The sequence below is a fragment of the Oculina patagonica genome, chromosome 1 (assembly GCF_052425735.1).
Source record: "Oculina patagonica isolate OP01 chromosome 1, crgOcupat, whole genome shotgun sequence".
Taxonomy (NCBI): Eukaryota; Metazoa; Cnidaria; class Anthozoa; order Scleractinia; family Oculinidae; genus Oculina; species Oculina patagonica.
In genome coordinates this window covers 19,816,715-19,842,576 of record NC_135758.1, presented here as the reverse complement: position 1 = coordinate 19,842,576, position 25,862 = coordinate 19,816,715, and the positions used below count along the sequence as shown (strand labels likewise).

The 25,862-nt window shown below is 37.6% G+C and overlaps 2 protein-coding genes across 3 annotated transcripts; both read left to right on the top strand.

Annotated features, from left to right (window-relative positions):
• The first annotated feature begins 82 nt into the window (after positions 1-82).
• On the top strand, positions 83-13,752 carry LOC144660328 (small ribosomal subunit protein mS29-like). The gene is made up of 14 exons (XM_078520940.1): positions 83-131; positions 3,151-3,218; positions 4,301-4,420; positions 5,636-5,737; positions 6,123-6,234; positions 7,130-7,222; positions 7,332-7,462; positions 8,098-8,178; positions 9,425-9,495; positions 10,921-10,999; positions 11,645-11,710; positions 12,012-12,101; positions 13,151-13,262; positions 13,611-13,752. Exons 1-14 carry the CDS (start codon positions 83-85, stop codon positions 13,694-13,696), a joined length of 1,260 nt encoding a protein of 419 aa, XP_078377066.1. The 3' UTR covers positions 13,697-13,752.
• Positions 13,753-13,905: 153 nt separating this feature from the next.
• On the top strand, positions 13,906-25,443 carry LOC144660314 (neuronal acetylcholine receptor subunit alpha-9-like). 2 transcript variants are annotated; one of them, XM_078520930.1, is made up of 8 exons: positions 13,906-15,071; positions 15,241-15,315; positions 15,426-15,556; positions 18,895-19,046; positions 21,270-21,314; positions 21,926-22,035; positions 22,625-24,302; positions 24,339-25,443. In XM_078520930.1, exons 3-7 carry the CDS (start codon positions 15,472-15,474, stop codon positions 23,688-23,690), a joined length of 1,458 nt encoding a protein of 485 aa, XP_078377056.1. In that variant the 5' UTR covers positions 13,906-15,071; positions 15,241-15,315; positions 15,426-15,471; the 3' UTR covers positions 23,691-24,302; positions 24,339-25,443. The 2 variants fall into 2 exon arrangements, with proteins under 2 accessions (XP_078377056.1, XP_078377047.1); XM_078520921.1 differs by having other exon boundaries at positions 13,906-15,315.
• Positions 25,444-25,862: the final 419 nt, after the last annotated feature.

The window sequence follows — 25,862 nt, the reverse complement described above, 5'->3', positions numbered from 1 at the left end:
GTACTGGTACAGCGGTGTTACTAAACAATTTATCCATACATGAAGTACCTACCCAGTCCCTACCCAATGACTTCTTTCCAAAATGGCGGCCGCCGTGAAACTTTTAAGGTCAAGAAATATCTTCTTTTCAGGTATGTTTCCTCCTCTTTTTAGGCGACTGTTGTTATTTTTTGCATTTATGAGAAAAGCATTGGTAATGTGTGCGTACGTATAGTAGTTTTGTGCCTAGAGGTAGAGGGCCCTGCAGGAAAAGTTACGACGTTCCCCCTGGCTACACATTTCACGGAATGAGACCTGAAGGTTTTCCCGCTCGGTTCTCCTCCCGTCAGAATGTCGAAATTTTTTTATAGGTTGTGAGGTGCGACGCAGTACTAGTGGTGTGATAGAGTTTGATATCAACTATGAAAGAGTACGAAAATTAGGATAACATAAGGGAGTTTCAGCCAAAGCTGGCCAAAGGAAAATGGGTTCTATGATCAGACCTGTTGGAAACTACAACAGTTGTAGAGCCGGAGAATTTTGGTTCCATCTCATGAAAACTCTATTATCTCTCTCAATAGACCATATTCGTATTCTCGGTATTGCACTGGAACTCCCTTGGAATGGCGGTGTCTGACATTTGCAGAATGCAGACTGCAGAATGCAGAATGCAGAATGCAGACTAAGAGAATATATTGTCTTACCTTTACCATTATTGAAAGCTAACCGTAAACAGGTTAACCGGAGTGTATAGTAGGCTAACCGGAGTGCGTACTAGGCTAACCGGAGTGAACCAAGTGGTAAATAATGTCTAAAAAGACAGATCTCTTGTCGGGAACTATGTCAGCGTGAGTTTTGCAGTGTCCCCTTGGGTGCTGCAGCGACAAAGTTGCCGAGAAGCGAACTGGTTTTAGACTTTAAAAAATTCTTTAGATGTTTCGCAGGGCATGTTCCCTTCGCAAAATGTTTTCTGTGCCTCATTAAATATTCATCAATCAATCTATCGATTCGTGTGAACGAAAACCTCAGAAGTTTATCTTGTTTTCGCGGGATTTTGTAGATGTGTGATGATGTGAGGAGTGGAGATAGAAGTGAGAGCAAGCCGGCGGCACTTAACTGAAAGCAAAACTAGTATAATGTGACAACACGAGCAAACATATTCAATCAACAATCAGTCTTTATTTCACTTTCACCTCAAATTACAGCTAACGGTAACAGATTAAAATAGTCTTGCCCGAAACAACAAAAATTAGCTAACCGCAAGCAGACTGCAGTGAAAGCTAGCTGCAAGCAAACTGGCGTGAAAGCTTACTGCATTAAAAGGGCGATCTAAAGGTTGAGGCTGACTCTGATCCTAAACTTAACTTGAAACCCTAATCCCTTGGGGTTAGGGTTAAGCTTTTTTTTTTTTGCGTTAGGGCTAGGCTTTTGCGTTAGGGCTAAGTCTGTAACCCTAATCTGAAACTCTAACCCCGACCCTAAGGCCTTGGGGTTACCTTTTGCGTTAGGGCTAGGACTGTAACCCTAAAAATTTAGCTGACTTCATTGTTTTGAGAAACAAAAGGTTTCCTTTGTTGATCGTTTGTAAAAGAAAAGTAAAAAAGACGCCACGCCAGCAAAAACCTTGTCTTTTTGCATGTGTAATTTTTCAAAAACGAAACAAAGACCAGTGAAATGAAAGACAGGACTGTGTTAAACACACGTCAACAACCCTGCATGCGCAATTTGGAGCTGTTTCGATAATGTTCGAATTAGCCAGGAATTCCAGGGGCTGTTCTTTCCCGCAGGTCTTCAATTGTATTTTTTTTATATTCCCCTTAAAGTTTAGGAGCCAAGCAAAATGTAGCAAAGTAGAAGCAAGTTCAGCTTTGCCCCCCCCCCCCCCCTGCTACTCTGGCGACTAAAGTTCTTGTGCTGGCAATCAAATCTGAAAACTTAGGCGCCACCTGGCCCCATGGTTTTTCCTGAAAGTTGAGCCCTGCAATACCAAGAATGCGAATATGGTATATTAGGTTAGAGTCCCTACAGGGTACCCAAATCTGACCCATTTTTGGACCCCATTCTGCTCCCCCACCCCCCTCTCTTACGCAGAGACTCCATCAGTGCTTTTCACCTCTCCTCATTTCCTAGCAGTACGAAAAATAAAAAAAAGACCTCTGTGGAGTCAGTGAAAACAACCACCCCCCCCCCCACCCCCATAAGGGTTAGGGCTGATTAAAGTATAGAGGTAGGGATATTTGTAGGATTCAAGTTGAGGGCTAAGTTTTAGGGTTTTAGGGTTGGCCCAGGGTTAGGATGGTTCTAAAAGGTGGTCCAGCTTGGGAGTCAATGTTTTATACTGATCTCCTAAAAAAAAAAAAAAAATTTTGTTTTTTCCCCCTCCCTCCTCCCCTCCTTTTGTATTTTTTTAAAAAAAATATTTTTTTTTTTATTAAAAAAAAATAAAAAAAATTTTTCTTTTATAAAATTACCCCCTTTTCACTTTTTTTTTTTTTATACACACCCGCCCAAGCGCGTGTATACCAGAAAAAAAAAAGAAAGGGAAAATCCATAATATACCACTCGAAAGCGTTGCATAACTAGTATGTACGAAAGTGTGAAAACACCAAATCAGTTATTGACAAAATATCAATAATAAACAGCAAGTTGTTTGTACTGTTCAGTAAGCTTGTAGCAAATGCAAGGAGTGAAAGAAACCACCACTTGAGTTTTAATACTACAAAGCAAACACAAAGAGATAAATGGTTGAACAATTAAGTATTGATTTACTGTGAAAATAGTTATTTCAACCTATCAGGAACCAAAGAGATATTGCTCTGACCTGAGATTCCCTTTGTGGGATGTTGCATGTCCACCTGTCCTTACTATAATAATATACTAGTTACCCAGGCCAAAGCCTGAGTAGTAGCGCCGGGGGGGGGGGGGGGGGTTTTTGGGGTTCCTCACCCAAAAAAAAAAAAACCAACCAAACAAAAAACATAAGGAGCCCCCTCCAGGATTACCCCAATGACAGCTCTTAAGGGATTCTTGGTGTAGTTTGGTTGCCTTTATTTATTAAGTTCTTGACACGAATCTGTAAACAAAGCTGCTTATTTTGTCCAGTATTGACCAGTGGTCCTCTGTGCATGAACGTAACCTCTTTTTTGCAATTTTGTTAATTATTTGTTTTAGATACAACAAGTCTGGTGGTACAGCATGGATGTAAAGCACAGTTTTTCTCAAGAAGTAAACCCCTCATGGTAAGAGTACATTACATTCAGCTATGGAGTTGTGATTTATATGCAAAATGACAATTGTTATTGTTGTAATGTAGCTTTTAAAATAGTAATTTTTAAAGTTTTAAATTGTTATGCACTAATATATAGATAATTAGATTCTTAGATTTTTTAGATTTTTAACTTTTGAGATTGTTAGTTTTATTTTACCTTTCCTTTTGTTTTATTATTTCATTTGTTTTCTTATTTGTGGGTTCCTGTAAAGAAGCTTTTAGCTAAGTGGAGTGCCATGTTAAATAAAGTTCTTATCTATCTTCTTATCTTATGAATGTTTTATTCCTTTTCCACACTATACAATGAGCCCTTTGTATTTACTGGAAAAACTGGTTGTTTTTGTCAGTGGGAAATTATTTTTATCTGAATAATTGAAATATCACTGCGTCATCTGCTTCATCCCAAATTTGGTGACCAAGTTTGTTGTTTGCAATTTGTTAGTACCCAGCTCCTGTGTCTAATGGTACCCCCTGTGCCATATTCCATTTTGTTTGTGGAAAAGTTACATACTATTTATATAAAAAAAAAAAAAAAATCAAATTAATCATTTTTTACAAAAAACACAAAGACGAAGAAAAAAAAATATTTTCCCCCCCCCCCCCTTATTATTTTTTTTTTTTGAGGGTGGCGCGACAGGCGTTTTTTTTTAAAAAAAAAAAAAAAAAAAAAAAAAAAAAAAAGGGGGGGGGGGTTAAAAAAATGAACTCTGTTGGTTAAAAAAATGGAAAATTGCTAAGTGTTTCAACAGTTTTGTCCAAGATTGTAGTTCATTAAATATAAGATTCTTGCCAGTTTTCATTACAAGTGTAAAGTGCTCTGTGACAGAACCAATGATTACAGGTGGATAGAGCTGCTACAAGAGTCGTTTATCCAATCACACAACAAAGAAAATATAGCCACTACCAAATTTTGTTTTCTGAATAAACAGCCCAGAACACAGACCATTAGCCCACAATGTCTTCATGTTTTCTACTTAATACTACATGTAATAATAATAAAAAATTATTATTATTTGTTATGTATTTTCATAAATGATTTTTTCTTTACAACAGAGGGTGTTATATAGATGCATGAGCAATTCTACTGTCATTGAGAAAACAAATGATGAAGTGAACATGACTGCTGAGGATATCAATGAGGGACCAGTTATCGATCTAGGACAACTAGATCCAGTAAGTATACACTCAGGCAAACAGCTTGGAGATTAAGTATGTAATACTCTTAGAAAGCAAATATTGTGTATGTCTGCCATAAAACTATTTGTTGAGTTAATACCTTGATACACCTGACCTCTTTTTCTGGGTCAATGACGTGAGATTTTTATCCTGAAAGTGCCAGCATTTCTGAAGACAATACGACCATGTGTTGTAGTGTTCCGAAGATGTTTTGAACACATCCCGATCCCAGTCCATGGACGTGTTTTGCCAAACACGACCTCATTCCCAATTTTTTCTTGTCAAAACTCAGAGGATTAAAGTATCATCATTTACTCATTTTACATGGAGTTTTTCGTTTCTCATGTGGTTTGAGTTTACATATTTTTGGAAAGTGTGTGTGGGTATGGTTGTAATAACTCACATTTTTCGACTAGACGTGATAAGATAAGATAAGATAAGAAACTTTATTTAAGTGTCAAAAAACCTTATAGCCTGGGAAAAACACCATACTAATAAGGGGACACTGCTAAAAAACTAAAAACTACACTAATACTAATATTATAAATACAATAAAAATATATAAAAGTCATATAAAAATGTTATTATAATCTATCATATAGAAAAATGTTAAAATCTTTAACTAATTGTTTAAAAAAAAGAAAAAAGAAAAATGACTTGACTTGAGAGGCATTATGTGCAGCATAGGATGCTGCCCTTACAGCCGGTGTCCATTACGCGAGTTATATCCCTTTTGCGAATACAGTTTGTAAAAGCCTGCAGTGTCTTGGCTGATCTGTCAGCCGTAGAAAGTTTGCCCCATAGTTTGGGTCCTACATAACGCAAAGAGAGAAATTGTGAGAAATTGGTTCATAAGGGTGAGTTGGCTTGAGATCGAGATTACACCTGGCAGGCGTGAGACGCACGCCTAAGGTGTGAGAGTTGGCAGGTATACCTTGATCAGTAGTTCAGTTCAATCAAAAAGGAGATAAAAATACATATAATAGATGTCACATCTTGAAGAAATTTTTATCTTTCTATGCCATAGCGGCTGCCATCCTTGTTTACTTCCAGTTAGTGACTTGTTTCTTGGCGTGTGTGTGTTTTTTTTTGCACGTGAGAAAACTGTTTTCTTTTTTAGGTTTCCTTCAAACAAGTAGCTTTGTTTAAGCAGATGAACTTCTCTATATATTATATTTCTAATTTAGAACTTTTTTTGGTATTATTTGACAGGCAAGTCACACAGAGTCTAATATTGGCCAGTTTTACACAGTCCCTGATGAAATTTCAACCAAAGTTCTCTCATATTTCTTTACAAAGAGATTTCAATCAGAGGTACATGTAACTACTGTTATGTCACAGATAAAAACATTTGTACTGTGTAAATTAACAGTTAAGTAGCTTTTCACTTGTTGCTACCTAAACAATAAAGCCCTTTGAGAAATTGAGAAATATTTCAGGTGCCTCATATTCTAGACAAATTGAATCGACAGGACATGTATATGAGATGTCAACTGGAGAGGATGTTTTAAGTATCACCTAACTTTAAATTACAATCATGATGAAAATATGGCAAAGAAACCCACAAACATAAAACGTTAATGCTATCCTCACTGAAAAGTTACTAATTAAAACTGAAATAAAAATCACACTATCCCTGAATTAGGTTAATCATGCTTTACAGCTTTGAACAATGAAATTCTGTTGTTTTTTCTTCTAGTGTCAAATGACAGGAAGCACAAGTTTAATGATCAGAAGGCCTGCATTAGAGGTCCTACAACATCTCAAAGGGTTATCACAAGATGCAACTCCACCCCCTAAATTTATTTTCTGTATCCTTTAAATCCATTTTTTTTTACCTTTAGATGTTATTATGACCTTATGGTGTATGTGTGGACATATACATGTACATAGAGGATTCCTTAAGGGAATGATTGAGTGAGTGAGCAAGGGAATGAGCGAGCAAGAAAGTTAGCATGGGAGTGAGTGATTTTCTTGATTCCACTGATCACTCTGTTGATTATGATCCAGTGAATACTAGATTGTAGGAGTTACAAGCAGAAACAGAAGAATGGGTAATTGTGAAGAACAGCTCCCGCTAACCGACTGTCGGTCGACTGTTGGTCGTTTGTCGGTCGTCTGTCGGTCGTTTTGTAGTAAGTACCGTTGTACAATGAAATACAATGTTTATAAGTCTTATCTGTGTTAATCGCTTTCTGCATCGGGTTTACTTCTGTGTTTACTGCTCAGTTTTACAGTAAAATTTCTGTTTTGGGAAACTGTCAGTAACCTGTCGGTGGGCTGTCAGTGGCCTGTCGGTAGTCTGTTGGTAACCTGTCGGCCGACAGTTGACCAACAACTGGTCGGTTAGCGGGAGCTGTTCTTCACAATTACCGAAGAATGACCGAATGACAATGCTTCCTTTCTGCTTGTGACTCCGCCATTCTAGTTTTTACTAGGTCAAAAATGACAGAGTCATAAGCGGAATCAGAAACTCTTTACTACTTCTTTGGTTTGATTTTCACCAAAAACGAAGAATGCTCTGTACTTCTGTTTACAACTCTGATGCTGTCATTAATGAAAACCAGCCTTCAGCCATTTCATGTTATTGAAAGTGCTGCCATTGTCGACCACTTAGCCTGCTGATTGTGTTATTTAAGGCAAAGGGATTAATTCCCAGCTGCTTGACTTGTTTGAGGTTCATTCCTTAACATGAAATGTAATCAGATGGTGATGATGGACGTGGTAAATCTCTTTCACTTGCTCACATTCTTCACTATTGTTATTCTTCTGGATGGTTTATTCTACCTGTACCAAGTGGTAAGGTTTTTTTTTTATAATCAGTTCTTGTATTCCAAAATTGGAAAGAATAGATTAGATAATAATTTAACAATGTTGAGCTACATCGTAAGTATGATTTTAATTGCAGTGTTCAGCTGGGTGCATGGAAAATCTGAACTACAAGTATCAGCACAACATGCAGACAGATTTGACCAACCAGAGCAGGCATCTGCGTGGCTTCAAATGTGCCGATCAATTAATAGCAAGTTTCTTACTGAGGTAAGTTACGTGGTAAAATGTTTGAATATAGAAGAATCGTCCGGGTAAGAGTAGTTCCAGGGCACAAAATAACGGCTGGTGTTGGTGACTGACATTTTGGCAAGTCAAAAGTTGTTTTCAGTCGATGATGTTATGAGGCTGCACCCGCGCAAATGATTGGTTAGTTAAGCCATGATGTTATATTTATATATAATATTTAAAAAACTGGTATGAAAAAAAAAAAAAAAAAAAAAAAAAAAAAAAAAAAAAAAAAAAAAAAAAAAAAAAAATAAAAAAAAAATAAAAAAAAAAAAAAGTTATTATAAAAAAAAAAAAAGAAAAAAAAAAAAAAAAGAGAAGAAACCAGAGAACGCTTCGTTCTGCAAGGTTTGAGGGTGCTACGACTTGTGAGGGAATATAAACGTAGTTATATACAATCTCCTCACGCCGAGGCAAAAAAAAATGAAGAGGGCTATTTACATCCTGAAGTTTACAGACATTGGCTGTAAGACTTGTGTTAACTTTGTCAACAGTAATTGGTCACCAGTTTCAATCCGTCTATTGGTAGTTCATGGCCAGTGCTTACTATAGAGTACTAAAACAACTCTTTGTACTTTGTTTTAACTTTCTTTTTATTTTTTGGCTATATCATCCAGGTCAAGACAAGTAAGCAATACCTCTTTGGTAAGCGAGACGGAACGAAACAAGGAGAGCCATTAGGAAAAGTTATAGATATGGTAACAATCAATATTATTACCTTACTTGCTGTCATGTTCGTTCAGTCTGCTAGCGAGTACTGAACACATTCATGGAGATTGTTTAGTAAATATTACTTGTTTCCAAACAAAAAAAATGCAGCAGCCAATGAAAAGTCGAGGTAAAAATATGCAGCCAGTGCAAAGCACGGGAAAACATTGGTTGAAGAACGAGAACTTGGTGATATAGCCCATTTTAATTGAGAGTCCAGTGAACCAATCAAAACTCATAGCAAATACATGTAGCTGTCACGAAGCGCGGGAGCTAGTCACGATTGGTTTTGGTTTTACTTCTGATTGGTTGAGAAAATCAAAGCGGCACAAGTTTTTTAAACCAATCACTAAGCGTAGTAAAGAAAAACCAAAGCAAATACGAATCATTATTATTTTAGAGGGGGGGGGCCGGTTTTCACTTGACTGTCGAAAGTAAATTGCAGTTTTCTTTTGGTTGACTTGCATTAGAAAGCTCAGTGATTTGGCTTTAAAAATCTCGAACGCCACTTGGCGTCTCAGCCATGGTATCATGAACTAAAACCAAAACCAGTCGTGACTCGCTCGCCCACGTTATTCCACGCTTCGTGCCAGCTACATGTAATTTGCTTCGAGGGATTTTGATTGGTTTACTGGATTGTCTGTGGTCCAGGGCTTTGTGATTGGCCGGAGTAATTACGGAAGACTTAGGGATTTTTTGGTTTTATGAGCATTGCCTCAATTCGAAAATCCTGGTCAGAGACATTAGCGGGTACCCCCCCCCCTGGGGCTTATGCAACCACTATTGCCACTAATACCGAGGACAAAGGCATTAAATAAACGAATTTTTGTAGTTATTTTGCTTACGAATCTCGTTGTGATCTAGATCGTTCAAGTTTGTTTATTTCTGTCAAAATTGTACCTCAAATGAATATGTAAAGGCAGCGTTCAATTTCAATCAGAAATATGAAAAATTTGCTGTCATAGCTCACGTTCTCCAAAATGTGCAGAATTTGGCAATTTGACATTGTTTTGCAGAGGGCGGCTAAGAAATGTTAAAAAATTTAAAACGCACGTGCAGACCTCTTGTACTGCTCATTAAACCTTTTGTCTGACTAAAAAAGTATGTGAGATAACCATTTGTCCTTTAGAAACGTTCCTCTGTAAAAGCAGTATTTTGTATAGTAATTTTATCTACAAGCAGGGGATCCAAAAAATTACTGGTCTTACTGGCTTTAATAATGTATTTATTTTTTAGGGTCTTAGAAGAGCTAACTATGCCACAGATGCCGTGGGTGTGTTACTCAAGGAAATTAAAAATAATCCCAGGTTGGTGTCATAATGTTTATAAACCTTTTAAATCCGTGGACTAATTTTCTAGCTTGTGACCACTTAAATAAATGAGCCTTTGAGTACTGAGAACTTTGAAGTGGTGCTATTTTTTATTAGCTTGCAAAGCTTAAAGCTTATATTTCTCAGCTAGGCGGGCTGGCTGCAACATAAGATTAGCAAACATTTCCAATTTTGATTGCCATCATGAGTCTCGCACTTTATATGATTTATCCATTTCGATATTGCCATCGTTAGCTTCTTCACATTTTCCATTTAAATTTCTCAAGTTTATACTACAAAGACAACGTTAGCGACCTGCCTGGCTAAACGGAGACGCAAGTGGACGCAAGTTGAAAACGTGCGTTTACTTGCGTCTCCGTTTGGCCAGCACTTGCGTGCACTTGCGTTGACTTGCGTTCACTTTGGTCGAGATCAAATTTGCACCCAAGTTAACGCATTTTTTTCACCGTTTGGCCACCCATCGCAAGTCAACGCATTTTTTGCAGTTTACTTCAAATACTGAATTGTACCTCGTAGCATTTTAAATGACTTTTTGCAAACTTGCGTGAACATGCGACTAAACTTGCCTGTCCATTTGGCCACCCAACGCAAGTCCGTCCGCAAGTTGAACTTGCCACTGCTTGCGTCCACTTGCGTTACCGTTTTGCCAGGGCTGAACGAATACGAGATTGAATACGACTGAGTACGACTTTCGAACTTAAATCCAGTTACTTTCCCAGAGCCGTCCTCGTTCCTCCCTGTCGCTGCATAGAAGACTATCGGTACGAGATTTGTGTGAAATCTCAAAATCGATTGCACAGGCACTACGAATTAAAAAGTCGTTCTCGTACTCCATCTCGTGCTCATACGCCGAACTAGGCCCCCGATCAGGCAGCCAGTACTCTTACTTTGTTTAATTTCATCTCTGTATCAATGTTTTCATGTAAGTGCAAGAGTACATTAGAGTACATTTGTTGTTGTTGTTGATCTCCTACTACTACTTAAACAGTCTGATAGTTGATGATAGTGCATGATTGTTGGTGTTCAAACGCGCGTGATAGTTGTGACTATCATCAACTATCATCAACTATCATGACCGTTTGATCGGGCCTTAATTGACAACGACCGCAATTAGTAGCCATAACCCCTTCAAGACTGAGTTTAGCTGTGCAAAGTGAAGTTCCGTGGCACAGTTTGAAGAGGGACAATTGACTGCGAGATCAAAGCTTCAAATCCCCCTTCACTATTTCAGTGGGACCGTCTTCCTGTATTTCCCGCCATAAGTTGCGGCATCCGCAAAAGATTGCAGTTTTTTTCCCCGCCGATCACCTTCTTACTGAAAATCTTTTGTGGGCACTTTCTTAATACACAACAAGAAAGCTTTACACAGCAAGCCTGTATACATTATTTGTTCTCTTACAGTTTGCGAGTCTTGTATGCTGTCAACGAGTTTAATGGATTTTTCTTGAAAACCACATTCAAGGATGCTAAACAAAAATGGGTAAGGAAGAAAAATTATATTTTTTTTTCTTGATAACACGTATGATATTTCGTTGAACTAAGAAGTATCCAATTAGGGGTACTGTACTTAGACAGTCACTAAATTTACCAGAATCTTTTCCTCTTGTGGGACCTGAATCAAACAATGGTACCTAATTTCAGTAGCGATAGACATTGTCCTGGTTTTCAAAATCACAACAAGTTTGCCGCCACTTTGTTGGATAGGTTAACACATCGGATATTACAGTGCTTATAAAAAATCCATTCAACTGTCATATATTTCCATGAGAATAATATAATTTTCTAGCGACTTTCTTCTTGGAAACTCAAGATAGCTCAGAGCTACCTTCTTGCACATTGCCCTTCAAACTCATTCCGGCGAGATTCAAGGCATTAAAAGCTGGGAGTGGTTTTCGCGTTTAACCGCTTTGTGCTTTGGGTTCAAGATTTAAAAATAATTGTGTTCTATATATCGATTGCTTTCTGGTGAGAAAACAAGAACCATGTATTCGATAACAAATTCTTGGAGTTGAAGTCGAAGTTCGACCTGCCCCAAGTCGATAGTTCCCCCTCCGCCGACTGCTTACAATTGAAGGATCCGTCAAGATAGCGAAAATGAAGAAATAAACGTTTTTTGAAATTTCAGATAAGACCCAAGAGATTGAGTTTAGTACACCACTTTACAGAACTGTTACATCCGGAGGATGGTTTGGTAAGTAACATAAAATGTTTGTTGTTGTTCAGTTTATTGTTTTATTAATATTCAATTTTACTTTGGTGTCAAGTACCATTATACTCAGATAGGAAGTTATGTGTGTCTTTTTGTTTACAAAAGTCTTTTTCCATCGTAGAACATCAAACATCAAATATAAGGGGAAAGCTGTACAGTAGAGGTTGTTATGGGAGGGTTTTCTCTTTTTCAGTTCACATTTATTTATTATTCCATGGGGGTGCGGGGGGAGGGGGATAGGTTTATCGGAAGTTCATTTACAGTACTTTACTTTTTTTTGTAGAAAAACGGAGCAATGGTGTTTGCGTTATCACGCACAGGAATGTTGAGAAGCTACATCGAATCTTATGAAGTATCAGCTCTGCTAGGAGAGGTGAGTAGAAAATACCTTGGTTCCTGTAAACTAGTCCATAGTACGGTCACGGTCACGTGAAAAAACCCCCCCCCGGACCCCTATTTTTATTCCCCCACAAAAAATACATAATTTTAATTAGGGCTAGGGTCATTGTTGTCACCTGTTATATATTTTTTTAAGAAACAAAGAAATAACTCGTTCCGAGAGGTAGTGGGCGACCCTCACGTGATGGTGTAGATAGAGAGGCAGTCTTGCAAAATTTCACACGAAGGCTCACTACCCTTTGAGTGAACAGTAGAACAAACAAAAGCAACAATACCCCTAGCCCTAAAAAACAATAGCAACTGCTACACTAGAGAACCAGGAGAATAACAAGCTTACGAGAGCTGCTACACTACTTAGAGAGAGCGCCTGTTCCTGCCATTTATCGAGTAGAGTTGAACATCTCAGCAATGGCCACCCAGAGGCAGGATTAACTGACTTTTTATAAATATAGCAGGGGCTGTGGCCGTTGTAGAGAGTTTTCAGTAAAAGCCACGTGTATGGATTGACACGCGGTCGGGACCTGAAATCCTGACAGTTGTAGGTTCCACCGTCCTTACTGTTCTTCTAAATTAAGCAGGCAAAGGGACTGTGTCACGGCTGAGGTTTGACTATTTCATTAAGTTTTGCCAAATACTTGCAGCTATGAAATTCAATGTAAGCGAAGACATTACTTTTATGCATCTCAATGACAAAACCGTAGCTTCATTACAAACAAATATGTCTCCCAGGGGTTATAATTAAAAGTTACAAACTAACGAGATTATCGTTGAAAACTGTTTAGCCTAACATTTTTTCAAAAACCCACTCTGTTTTAATCTTCTTCAATTTTTGTCCATCCAAACCTTTTCTTGTAAATGCTGTACTACTGAAATGTTACTTCGTTGTTTTAATGTTTATTTTTTATTTCACTCAATTGGCCATTTTCTTGTGTCTAAATTTGGCTAAAAACCGACACACAGGTACTTTAGCTTCTCGAATCTTTATAAAAGAAGATGATAGTATTCCATAAATTTGTTCGACAGAGAGGTTTATCGGCGGTGCAGCCTTCCACAAACATCGAGGTCCCCCGTTACTCTAAAGAAGAACTTGATTCGTGCCTTCAGTTTTACAAGAAAAGAGGAGTGTTAACAAAAGGTAATACATGTAATTCGCATGGATCGTACTTATTATTTTTTTGATTGCTAACGATTTTTACCGTGGAATTAAGCTTATAATTAACGACAACGAATTTCACCCATTACAGATTAAGTGATGTAGAGTTCTTTTTTTCTCGGTAGTCTGTGTTAAATTTTCAGTCTGCTGTAGAAATCTGTTCTTACCGATTTATTATTATGTCCAATGCTGTCTAAATGTTGAAGTTAAATTTACCCAAGGAGTTACTACAAGGTGCTCGTTTGCTCCTGCTACTGTATATGACAGAATAACATACTTTTCATTTTGGGAAGTTGTAATTTCCTCGTGTTTCTCTTTATTTCATTTCAGAGTTAAATTCTCAGCTAACAAAGGAGATCGCCTTTCTTTCTGATTACGAGCCACCGATTATAAGTGCCTTGTGTAGGCGAAGCTGAATTATTTTCCGCTGTTTCAAGAAAAAATTGTAAATAAATTTATTTTGAAACTTGAACGCTCTCTTGTATCTTACATGTAATTATTCTGGGAGGAATTCTTTTGAGTACAGTAGGTATCCTATTAAATAAGTTCTATGAAAATACTTTGTCATACTATGGGTGCGTTCATTTGAGAAGATCCGGATCAGGATCAATGATCCAATATCAGTCGGATCGTGGTGCATCAAAGGAACTGCATTCAAGTTGAACAAAGTGTTATTAAATTGACGATTGTCTACTAATTAGAACGTGCAACTTTACACGTAATCCGGGAATGCTTTGCACACCGCCACTAAGATTAGAGTTGAATTCCAATTAGAAAACTGCAAAGAACTTGCACTGTAAAAGCAACTTGTTTTTCGCAATTTTATGCACTACTTTCTTCTTTGGCCGTGGTTTCAATGTAATTTTATTTATTTGTTTAACCACTGACTTGTGAAATATATTGTTATTGCGAATTATTCCGATATTAGATTTGTAAATGTAATTTTCTCCTTCTGCAATAAGTAAGCAGCAGGAAAACTGAACAAAATCATCATATTGTTTTAAAAAGACATGTAACGTTCCTTTAATCAACTTATTTATCCTTTTTCTAGTTGGGCGTGAAATAATTTTATATTGGCCTTCCCTTGAAACCAGCGGGTGGTATCTCTCTTATACGCACAAACATAAACACACATTACATACATGCATATATGTAACACTGAAGTGTCCTCTTCGGAATGCAATCATTTGCTTCCCATCTTCGAGAGGAAAAACTCTCTTATACTCTATTTTCAAATTGCGTGACCCTTGTTTGAGTTTCCACTTAAAAAAAATATATAATAATTCCATAAACTTCATCACCCAGTTTGCAGGTGATAAAACTTGGTTTGCTCTTCCGGTTTCAGTTTATTTTGATAAATATGAACCTCGCCACAATAAGCTCAATTTGCGGGCTCTTATCTCGAAATTCCAATTACTTACGCAAATGCAAGAAATAAAACAATTGATTTCACTGAAATGAGATTCATAGAGGCTGCAACAGTTGTAAACACGATTTTGTTATGGTTATGATTTATTGCAGAAAAATATCTATGCTGTATTCGAATTGGTTGGAAATAGTTGGTCGGCTTTCTAAAATTAGTATATTTGTTGTACTGTAGCCCACTTGGACGCCGAATCTCGTCATTATATGTAGTTTTAATTATACGTATCCCTAGGCGACCCTTTCACATGTTAATAAGGATATGAAGTTTTTTCAGGGAAATTTACATCTCGAGTAGGCGATGGGATAAGTGTGCGAAAGCCCCCGGGTAACTCTGACATATTTAACGTTGTTGCTACATCTAGAGAGGTAAATAAGCGAATTTGTGAGAACATAACGTTTAAAATATGCGACAACTCAGGTGTGAAGACAGACAGTTTACTTACAATACAGACTACGCATGTTAATTAAAGAGCGACCTTGGTATATATCTCGAATCGATCAAAAACCAATCTTCTGTTGACCATTGGTTATCCAGCTTATTTTATCAGGGAAGTATAATCTTTGGATAGTTTTGCTTCTGGCGCTTTCGCAGAGAACACCAAAAAACAAGGTAAGAAAAAAAGAAGCTTACTTTGTCGGCTTTCTTGCGGCAAACTTTTGAAAGTAACTGCATGGTGAACACATGGACTAACTTTATAAGCGTTTGCTTCTTAAACGCAGGTCTAAAAATCAGCTGGAGCTCAAAGAAAAACGGCCAGATAAGACGATGCTAACCCGCCGTTTGAACGCAAGATGGTGTTATCTGTCGGGTCTTCTGCTCGCCTTGACATTAGCAGCGATGGATTTCCAGTGTAAGTAAAAAAGTTAAATGAACTTGTGTGATACAGTGCAACGCATAAGATCTAAAATGTACATCCTCGTTAACATGCTGTGCCGGATGGCTGATAACCAGTTGTATATATATATATACCCCTTGCTTTTCTCAAATTTGCGGTTTGATCGAATCTTTAGCACGCCGACTAACTCGGTTTATGAGATGCACAAAACTCATGGTCGTTTATAGCTGTCAAGCGAGAGTGCAGTTTATTCGCTAAATCATACACTCAAAATTGAAGTGCTTTATTTGCCATATATTTAAGATAACGTTTGTAATGAGATTTGTCTTAAACAGGTAACTGGTCTCAAATGTAATTTGTAGTTCTGTCGTTGACTCGGTACCCTTACCGAAATTGGAAAAGCGTTTCGTACGAGCGTAAATTTGCTGCTCGAAAGCCACAAAAACAGTTTCTGCCAAATAGATAGCGATATACAAGTGCTATGACGCTCATCTCTTGTCGGTCAACGGCCTCCGTTCTCCTTAGCCGCGTTCATTTTTCCGCGATCTCATAGCTGTTGTTAGGCGCTTTGATGTTATAAAACTTTCGACCTACGTTTTCGCGAACTCAAAACATTACAGTTTTGTAACTTAAAATCGTTCCTTTGGGACAGCAAAGGTGCCAAACTCGATCTCGTATTGAAAGTGTATAAGAGGGTGCATGAAAGTGGAAATGCAAAGACAAAAGTTATTATTTACCACAAAAATGAATTCTTGTGGCTACGAGTTCGCAACTAGAATCGACAACTAACAACCAAACTATTTTGGTTTGCGTATAGTGTTTATTATACAGTTTAAACGTTGTTGTCCTTTTCAATGTAAAATCATTAAAACAGTACCATACTTGACTATTGTCACGTCAAAAATCTAACGTTTATTGTGCAACTTGCGAACAATCTCATTTTTAAGGTAGTCATATAGCAATGTTTGAATAACCTTTTCGCTTCGCCTGAACAGTAACTGAATCTTTCTTACACTGCTTTCAAGAGCGGGTTGCACGGGGGTGTAACTATTAAAAGAATCCGTTAATTACATATATTGCCTCTGGTCTGTTGTCCTATGTTATTAATGGGATTTCTTTAATTGCTCTGATTGCTGCGGTATGGCCCTTGAGGCAAGAGCGCTCTTTCGGGCGCTTTCTCTTTTGCGTGCATCTTTCATCGATCTGTTACAGCCTCCAACCAATAACTAAAAATGTGTCAGCCTTAATTTTCATCATTTTCCCGTTTATTTACTCAATGTTTGCACAATTTTAATCGTACATTAATTTGCCTTGCGGCCCTACTTTGAGGGTGCAATTCAACCGAAGCTTTTCCCGATCTGATGTGACGCACTTAAAAGGTCGCTAAGAAACTAAAATCTTCCGAAGTATTTAGCACTAAGTTGTTTTCAAACTCCTTCTGCGAATTTAATCAAAACCCGGTGAAATTAGTTTTGTGCTAGTATTTAACATGCAAATTGTTATAGGCGCATTAGAAATTTTAAAATGCTTTGATTTTCGATCAATCTATTGGGGTCGGCTTTTTTGTTGGAATTTCTTATTAAAGAAGGTGATGGAAAGAGAGTTAAAAAATTTTCGTTTACGCGTAGTTTTTAGTTGGGTATTTTTTAATTTTGAATCCATTCAATCAAAACGTCAGTAAAACATAGTTAGCTTAAAATTAAGGCGCAATTGCGAAGAGTGAAGAAAATGTTCATTCTTTTTACAAGTCAGGTGCTCACGATAGTCAAGGGAAAAACAATGGGTGATATTTACGAAGACCTCTCCATGGTGGACTTCGCCGAGGGAACTAGATTTCTAATTAACAAACATGTGGATTCGCAGCAAATTGCCCGGTTTTTTTTTCAATTGTCATGCAGTTCACGTATGCAGTGTGAATTTTTTTGTCCACAACCACAACCTTCTTGCTTTCTCCACTTGCGGTGTATGTTTTCGAGTATAAATTTGCGTCAGCAACCACTTGTTAAGTCACAACTTAAAACAAAAAAAGTCTTTTCAGTGGTTGAACTAAATTTGCCTGTTTATGCTTGAGTGGAAGTATGATTTAAAGTATAACGGATTGACTATTTTAGAGCTTCTGCATTTGGATGTCGTTTTCGTTTTCACATCATGTTGGAAAAAAGTCTGATTTGGTTGAAGAAGGAAAGGTGTCACCCAAAGATAATTTTCTCATTCGCCCGTTGAGATATTAAAACCGAAATTGGGCTGAAGCAGTTAGTCTCGACATGGAACAAAAGGATCAGTGCTTAGTGTTTGAATGTAAAACTCTGAAGCGAACTGAGAAGGAAACCTCATTTTCAGATTAGAAATAAATTATGACCCGCTGCCAAGAGCATAGCGGGCCAGACTCGAAACTCGACGGCAGTCTAAATGGTGTCAGTAAAGTTTCGAAATAACACCGCTTTTCAGATCCCTCTTACTCTAGAGGTTTCCAAAAAAGGTTCCTTTCGACAATAGCTACACGTGTGGTGATAAGAAGAGTATAGAGAGATCCCATGCAGCGACAAAATTAGCATGCAAAAGGGTTTTTAAAGACTTACGAAAAGACTCGAAAAAAAGTATGATGCTGTTGAAACCATGCAATCAAAGATGGGATTGTATCAGAAAATAAGGTGCTGCTTTAGAACAAATTTTAAGGTCCCAAAAAAGCACGCGTCCTTAGTCGAGACCGGTAACGTTTCCTTTGAGGATTAAAGGGAACAGGATTATTTTTTCAGTGGCTCAAAATAGACTCTAATCCTTCTAGATTTTTCGTCTGGTGGTCCTGTTGTGAATTTTGGTAACCTTTACACCAATTCCCCTGATCGTGTACGTTTTTCTTGTCAAAGGGGTGACCATTCCTTTGTTCTTGAATGATGTCGAAGTCTGAGAGAATCCACTAATGCCTTCGGATCTTTGCAGTGATTTCGATGTATGAAAACATTAATGATGAGTTTCTTAAGCCTTTTTTAAGCCGACGAAACTAATCAACCTTTTCCTTATGTCATCTCGGGGACGTTTTATATTTTGATTTTTAACTGAATAATTTTTCAATAAACTCAACCACGTTCCGTACATTTGCATCTAGAATGGCATCATATACACCACAATACACTAATATATCGCTTTCGTGACGTTACAGTGATATCATTATTACAAACAAAAACAAACAGAATAAAATACAATTACCCTGTTTCACGAGAGACCTTCCATCAATGTAAACTGTAATTTAATTTATAAAGCGAGGAATTAGCAATGAACCATTTTAGAGTTTTCTTTTGTAGATGAAGTAGCTCGATGTTTGTTTTAATTTTGTTTGTATTTTTCTCTTGTAGGTTGTTATGCTCAATTAAACCGGACAAAAATTGAACAAAGTCTGATAAAGGCTCTGTTTAAAGATTATGACTCGGAAGGAAGACCGGTTTTGAACCTGTCAAAACCCGTTTTGGTAAAGTTTGGAATAGCTTACAGCAATCTTCACAGTTTGGTATGTATAAACCAAGTGATACAATTACTATTTTTCCTTCTTTCTTCTTCCGACGTACCTCAGATCATTAAAAATAGTCTGCGCGGTTTTGTTCAAGGTATACAGCTTACAATGGAGTTAAAAGTTACAATTCACTTTCCTCTGAGACCGAAAGCTCTAAGACACGTAATTTTTAGGAGGGGGGGAAAAAAAAAAAATTTAATTTTTATAGATGTAGTGTTTTTTTTTGTTTTAAATATTGAAAAAATTATTATAAATATTTAGTATATAATAAAAGAAAGGAAAGAGTTTTTGGCGCGCGCTGATTGGCTACTTTTAAGTAATATCAAAGGATATTTGATGTTTAAAAACATCAAATATCCTTTGATATTAGCATTGTAAATTGTTTAAATCATTTTGTTTTCACTTCATGTAAATTGGTTCAGAAAAACCTTCTTTTTAAGGATGAGCTAATAAAGTATTGTGCTGTACAAAACCTCGCAAACTATTTTTAATCCGTATTTTAATTATTTCGAGTCAAACTTTATCCCCCATCTCCGTTGTTGTGTTTCTTTGGCGGATTCTTCGTATTGTATTTTTTTTTTTTTTCGTTTATCATTTATTCATAAGCAAATAAGTCTTTTTGTAATCAAGGTAAAGTCTTGTGTCCCGTTTTTCGATTATATAGTTTTTCTTTCTGCATTTTTGTATATTTTTGTTTTTAAAATTATCGTGTAGTCTGTTTTTCAATTCTGTCAATAAATTCAATCTATTCAAGTTATCTTTATCAAATCTCACTGAAGGAAATTTCTCAGCCATCTGTCTTCGTGCTGGCTCATTTTGACGGAAACGATGGCTCCACTGTTCAATTATTTGGCTACCAACTGCTGCGTTTATCTTCTTATAGCGGCTATCGCGCTGTTTGCTGAATAAAGGAAAAATGTTGTTATCTAATATAGTTTTTTGCAGTTGTATTGATTGTTTACTTCCAATATTGAAATGTATGTATGTTGAATAAAGGGAAATATTGTTATCTATTTTATATTTGTTTTGCAGTTGTATTAATTGTATACTTCCAATGTTGGAAATCAAATTTTAGACCAAATGTTAGCTTTTATAATATAACTTCGCGAAAATAACGCGCGAAACGAGTGTTTGTCAGCTCACAGTATTTGTCCTCTAGGAGAGAGTTTTGCATGTACTCATGTAAACAGCTATAGGCTTTCAGTGGTCCTCTTATTGCCCTTATTCCTTTGGACCGTCAAAAAGCGCCAAAAACAGCTCAAAGATATAAGATTTAGGCAAAAAAAATCGTTGGATAAAAACAAAAACTCATATCGGTTCCTGATAAAAAATACTGCGAGACTTGTACAGCGAAACAAGGCCAAAATGTCTTAAAGGACACCTGTATTTAAATTTGATGCTTTTTGGTCTAACTAAACAATTTTCGCATCGAGCCTAAAGCAACGCCCGCCCAGGAGGAGATTCCTGTATTTTGTTGGCAATATAAATGAAAGTTATGTTTTTAAAAATTTATTAACCGAGGATAAGAAAATAAGAACATCTTCGCCTTAATTAATTGAGGGCGTTTCACGAGCCTTCCCACGGCAGAGATATTACCACCGCAAAGACTAAATTACTTTCGAAAATAATTGGAAAACCGCCCTATTTGTGAAAAAGAAAGCAATAAACATTAAAAACAAGGAAAATAAGAAATAAAGGAGGTTTTGCTCAAAACTGTAAAAAATAAATTTTTTTTCGCTTTATTTATGGTGAAGGAGTTTCATTAGAACAAAAATTCGAACATGTCGAATGCTACATTAAAACAAGGCATTTGCAAAATTTCAAAAATTCGTTCGAAATCGTCAGTTTCATGTTTAAAATGTTTTGTTTTTTATGAGTTTATTTTATCAATCCAACTTCCTCACTAAAATGTTCGCTCTCCTCGTTATATAGTTCGCTAGCATTCCTTAGGGAGTGGGGGGATATATTTTTCAGGGTAGTTAAGACGCTTGAATTCTGTAAAGTAGGTAATTAAAGTGCGCAAACTTGGTTTGTCTCAACAGGTTTTGTCTTGAATTGTAGCTCTGGTTTTGTTGTTTTAAAACGTATCTAGATGCTTCGGTTTTTGTGGTAGTTTTGATTTTGAGAACTACTAGTTGCATTATTTTGATTTCTAGTCGAATGTATCTGCACTAAAGGGTTATCTCCTCAAAGCTTCTTCTTTTTATTTCTTTGTCGCAGGACGAAAAGAATCAAGTTTTAACAAGCAACGTTTGGATAAGACAGGTAAGTCAATATCTCTACACCCTCAGTTACATGAGGTTTTCCATGCTTTGCACTGGTTTAATAAATTTTCCCGCGTTTAGCGCCAGTCAGTTGCACGCTTTTCTGTACTTGACACTGACCAGCTACATAGGTTTTCATGTTCCGAGCTTTTCTCACGCTTAGCACGGGTTTACATACGTGAATTTTCTCCGCACTTAGCACCCGATCACGTGAATTTTCCCGCGCTTAGCACCGGTCAGGCGACTGTGGCTATGTTTACACGGGACCGGTCCGGAACGGATCCGGTCCCCGGATAGACCTTCTGTTTACATGGGACCGTTCTGGGACCGGAACGGAACCAAAACTAGACCTGCAAAATAGCAGGTCCAGTTTTGGAACGGTTCCAGAACTGTCCCGTGTAAACAGAAGCCGATCCGGTCCAGTCCGGTCCGGAACGGTTCCGGACCGACCGGTCCCGTGTAAACGTAGCCTGTTTCCGCGCTTAACTTAACACTCATTAACATTTATACTTAGCACGTGATTACTATGGCTGAAGGTGCATGTAAGTGGTTTACTGTTGTTGCGTTTTGTGTAGTTATTTCAAAATGCTAGTTTCTTTGTTTTGTCTACAGCAATGGCATGACCCGTGGCTAATCTGGGAACCTTCAAAGTACAGTGGTCTCAGCTCTATCAACATAAGTCCCAACTTGGTGTGGAAACCAGATATTGTTCTGCACAACAAGTAAGTTATATTCCATAGCCATGCCACTTTAATGTGTTGTACTTCAGAAATTTAATATTTGAAACTAAACAAAATTCATCCCGCTTCCAGATGAAAGGGGGGGAGAGGGGGATAGGAAAAAAAAAAAAAAAATTAAAATTGGCAAAAGAGAAAAAAAAAAAAGAAAAAAATAAAATTTTTTAAGGCCGGAAATCCAAAAAACCAAAAAAAGCCTGTTTCTAAAGTCTTGGTCCTACTTACTAAAACAGTGCGCATTCTATTTAGAAGATTATTCATCCCTCCCTTGCCCGCTTGCCCCCTCCCTCCCTCCTTCCCTCCCTCCCCCCTGCCCTCTCCCTACCTGTCTGCCTCCCTTCTTTCCTTCCTATCTCCCTATTTTTATTCCACTTCGTACCTCCTTCCCTCGCAACCTCTCCTCTCTCTCCCTGTCCCCTAACTCACTCCCTTTCTCCTTCTCCTCAATTGATACAGCACATTATTCAATTGAATGGTGACCAAACATAATATCGGTTTTTAGTTTAGATTGCGCCTTCTTTACAAAAACCACTACAATGTGTTCACTCATAGCGTTTTGTATTTCTGTTTAAAGCGTCAATGAAGAAGGCGATCATGGTGAACAGTATCTGTTTGACACCAAGGTCATCATCAGCAGTGACGGCACGGTCACGTGGCTTTCACCCAATCTAATCAAGAGCTCGTGCAAAATCAACGTCAAGTATTTCCCTTGGGACATGCAGACCTGCTACCTCAAGTTCGGCTCGTGGACTTTCCATGGGTTGAAATTGGACTTGGCTTTCTACGGGGACCAGGCAGGAGCGGACTTGAGCGCGTTCACGCACAATGGAGAATGGGACCTGTTGTCAGCCGATGCAAAGAAAAACGTGGTGCACTATGGGTGCTGTCCCGAACCATACCCAGATCTCACGTTCGAAATAAAAATTAAACGGCGAACCTTGTTCTACATCAACAATTTGATTGTCCCTTGCGTTGTCCTGGCGCTTCTCACGGCCACGGCTTTCTTATTTCCGCCGGAAACGGGCGAGAGGATTTCTCTTATGATCACCATTCTGTTGGGAATGACGGTGTTTATGATTGTAGTGATTGAAGCTATACCGTCGACATCAGAGGTGACCCCTCTCATCAGCACCTACTTCTCTGTGGTCATGATAGAGATTTCCCTGGGTCTCCTGTGCACCTGCATAAGTCTCAACATTGAACACCATCATCCGAAAATCGAACTGACTGGGTGGTTTAGGTATGTCCTATTTGAGGTACTGGGGCCCATTTTGAGCAGCGGTTCTGTGAAGAGGCTGAAAAAGAAACAACTCAAAAATAAAGAAATTAAACCGAGCGATTGTTACGTGAAAGAGAACCAAGTCATGCCCGAAGAGGATAAAATAACTGTCACAGACATAACATCACGTGAAGATGTTAATAAGAACACTGCTAACGTGGGAGAGAAGGAACTCAAAGTCGCGGGGATGGACAAAGTCTCAATGTTTATCGATCGAGCTTTGGCAGAAGATAAAAGGAAACTGGAGTGGCATGTTGCTGTAAATGTTATTGATAACTTTTTCTTCGTTCTCTTTATTATAACCATCATTATTTCTTCGCTGGTGGTTCTGATTCAACCAAAAGCAGAAGCAGAAAGCTGAAAACCGGTTGTTATTTATAAGTCAGTGTCGCAAAAGGAGGTGTTGAGATAACAACGTGCGACGAAAGGAAAATCTCAAAATACTTGGTTGCCGACTTACGCATTGTCATTTGTTTGTAACGTTTTCCGCCAACACGTAGCTACACGTACTGTCTTTCAATGCGATTTGAAGATAAGATTCGATGCTGTTTAAAAATACGTCGCTCAGTTGTAAACCTTCGTGTGTGCTGTTAGTATAAGACGACAAATCTCCGTTTAAAAACTCTCCACTTTTAATTTTTTTTGAATGATTTTTTTTTTAAATTTTACGATTACTGTTCATACTTTATGTTGGTGGATGGAAGACAAAACTTACGAAAATATCCCATTTTCTATTTAAAATAGAAAAGAGGTTTACTTGTTGGCGAGGCCTAAAGAGAGAAATGTCATTTATTAGGCAATAAAATGTCGTTTTGCTGATCAGTAACAATTAAATGACAGCTAGTAAAAGGAATGACATAATGTATAAACTTCTTCTAACGCAAGGAGTAACTTTAACATCACACTCTCGACTTGATGTCTAGTCTACAATCAGCAAGTATTTATTTTGCAGTGGAGGCAGCGGAGTTAGAGAGTGTACGTTTTAGTATGAGTGTAGTTTTTGTATGAGAGTACATTTTAGTTCTTTTTTAGTAGGGGTTGGGTGAGATGAGGGCTGAGCTGGGGGCATTTTGTGCCTAAAAAACTTGCGAAAATGTGGTGGCTCTCCATTAATTTAGTTCCTTCTTACAGCCCTCAATTCCTGCCCCAGCAATCAACTCCTTCTCCCCTCACCTCCCCCCTCACTTCTTAGATAAGAAAAAGCGCATCTTCCCATCTATGCGAAAGTAAAAAAACCTTGTAGTGATGAATTTTAACGAAACGATGTCCCAAGGCGATCAGCATAATGGTTCTCATTACCGCGTTTTATATAGTTTCTGTAATTCTCGTTGAGAAAATCACGATCTTATCAAGACCGTTTTCCGGCCCACATAGTAAGGTCGTTTTTTAGAAATCATAACAAAGTTATATTAAGAGAAATTAGTCCTTGGGAAAAGTCAAGATAATTAGTATGTATTGGTGTGTATTTCACTCGTGCAGCACGAGCGAAACAAAAATAAGTAAATATTTACAGAAAACTATCCGACTTTTGTAATAAGAACTTTTAACAAAGAAGAGTTTAAAGTGTGACGGACTATATATCCATAGCGCATGTTGCCATCATAGATGGTTTACATGGCAACTAAATACTTATACAGACAACACACCACATATCGTCGTTTCGAGTGTTTTTAGTAATACTTTCTACTAAGTTAATATTTAAGACCGCTAAATTATAATATTTATTTAGTAAAGTTATTTATTTTCTTTGGTTAGCGTAGATTAAAATACTCTTCATTGCTTTTCGCACTCCTGTCATTGTCGACGTTCAGAAACAACATTTTCTTTACATAATCAAGTCCTTAATTTCCATTCATTTTCTTTCTAGGAGGAATGGTTATTGTTACACCCATTCTTTTCATTTTAATTTCAAAATATAAAATATAATGTGAAAAGTGCCTCATTTAAAGACATCGAAGTTAAGATAACAAAATTGAAATAAAGGTAACGAAAAGAAACTAGATGTTGAAGTATCTCTTAAACGTCATATGATATGATATGGGGGCTGTTAGATCTTCGATATCCGTATAAGTTTAAAGAAGTTCTGTACAAACACATGCGTAACCTTTATTTTATTCCGGATTTTACAGAGTAGCGTTGCAGTTAATATCTCCAAATGAGTTGGGAAGAAGCAGTAAAAAAACATAACAAATACTTCCCTAAGCCTATCGAGCGAGAAGCGATAAAAGAAGCGAGAGAAACTAGGGAACGAGACGCGCGCCATCCACCCCCCCTCCCCCCCTCCCCCTCTCTCTCCTGTAACTTATCTCTCATTCCACTTTTGTTCAAGTGAAGCATAGAAATGCTTTTTTCGGGCCACTTTCGAGGAAATAAGTTTCTACCTAAAAAAAACTGTCTTCTTCTGTTTAATACTTTTAAAAGCAATTCACAGTAAGCCCACTGGCTTTTACAAAATTTTGATCACATAACCAGTGCGGCGCGTAACCAGAACTGGATATATGATTTCCTGTAATCTGATTGGCTCACTCACTGA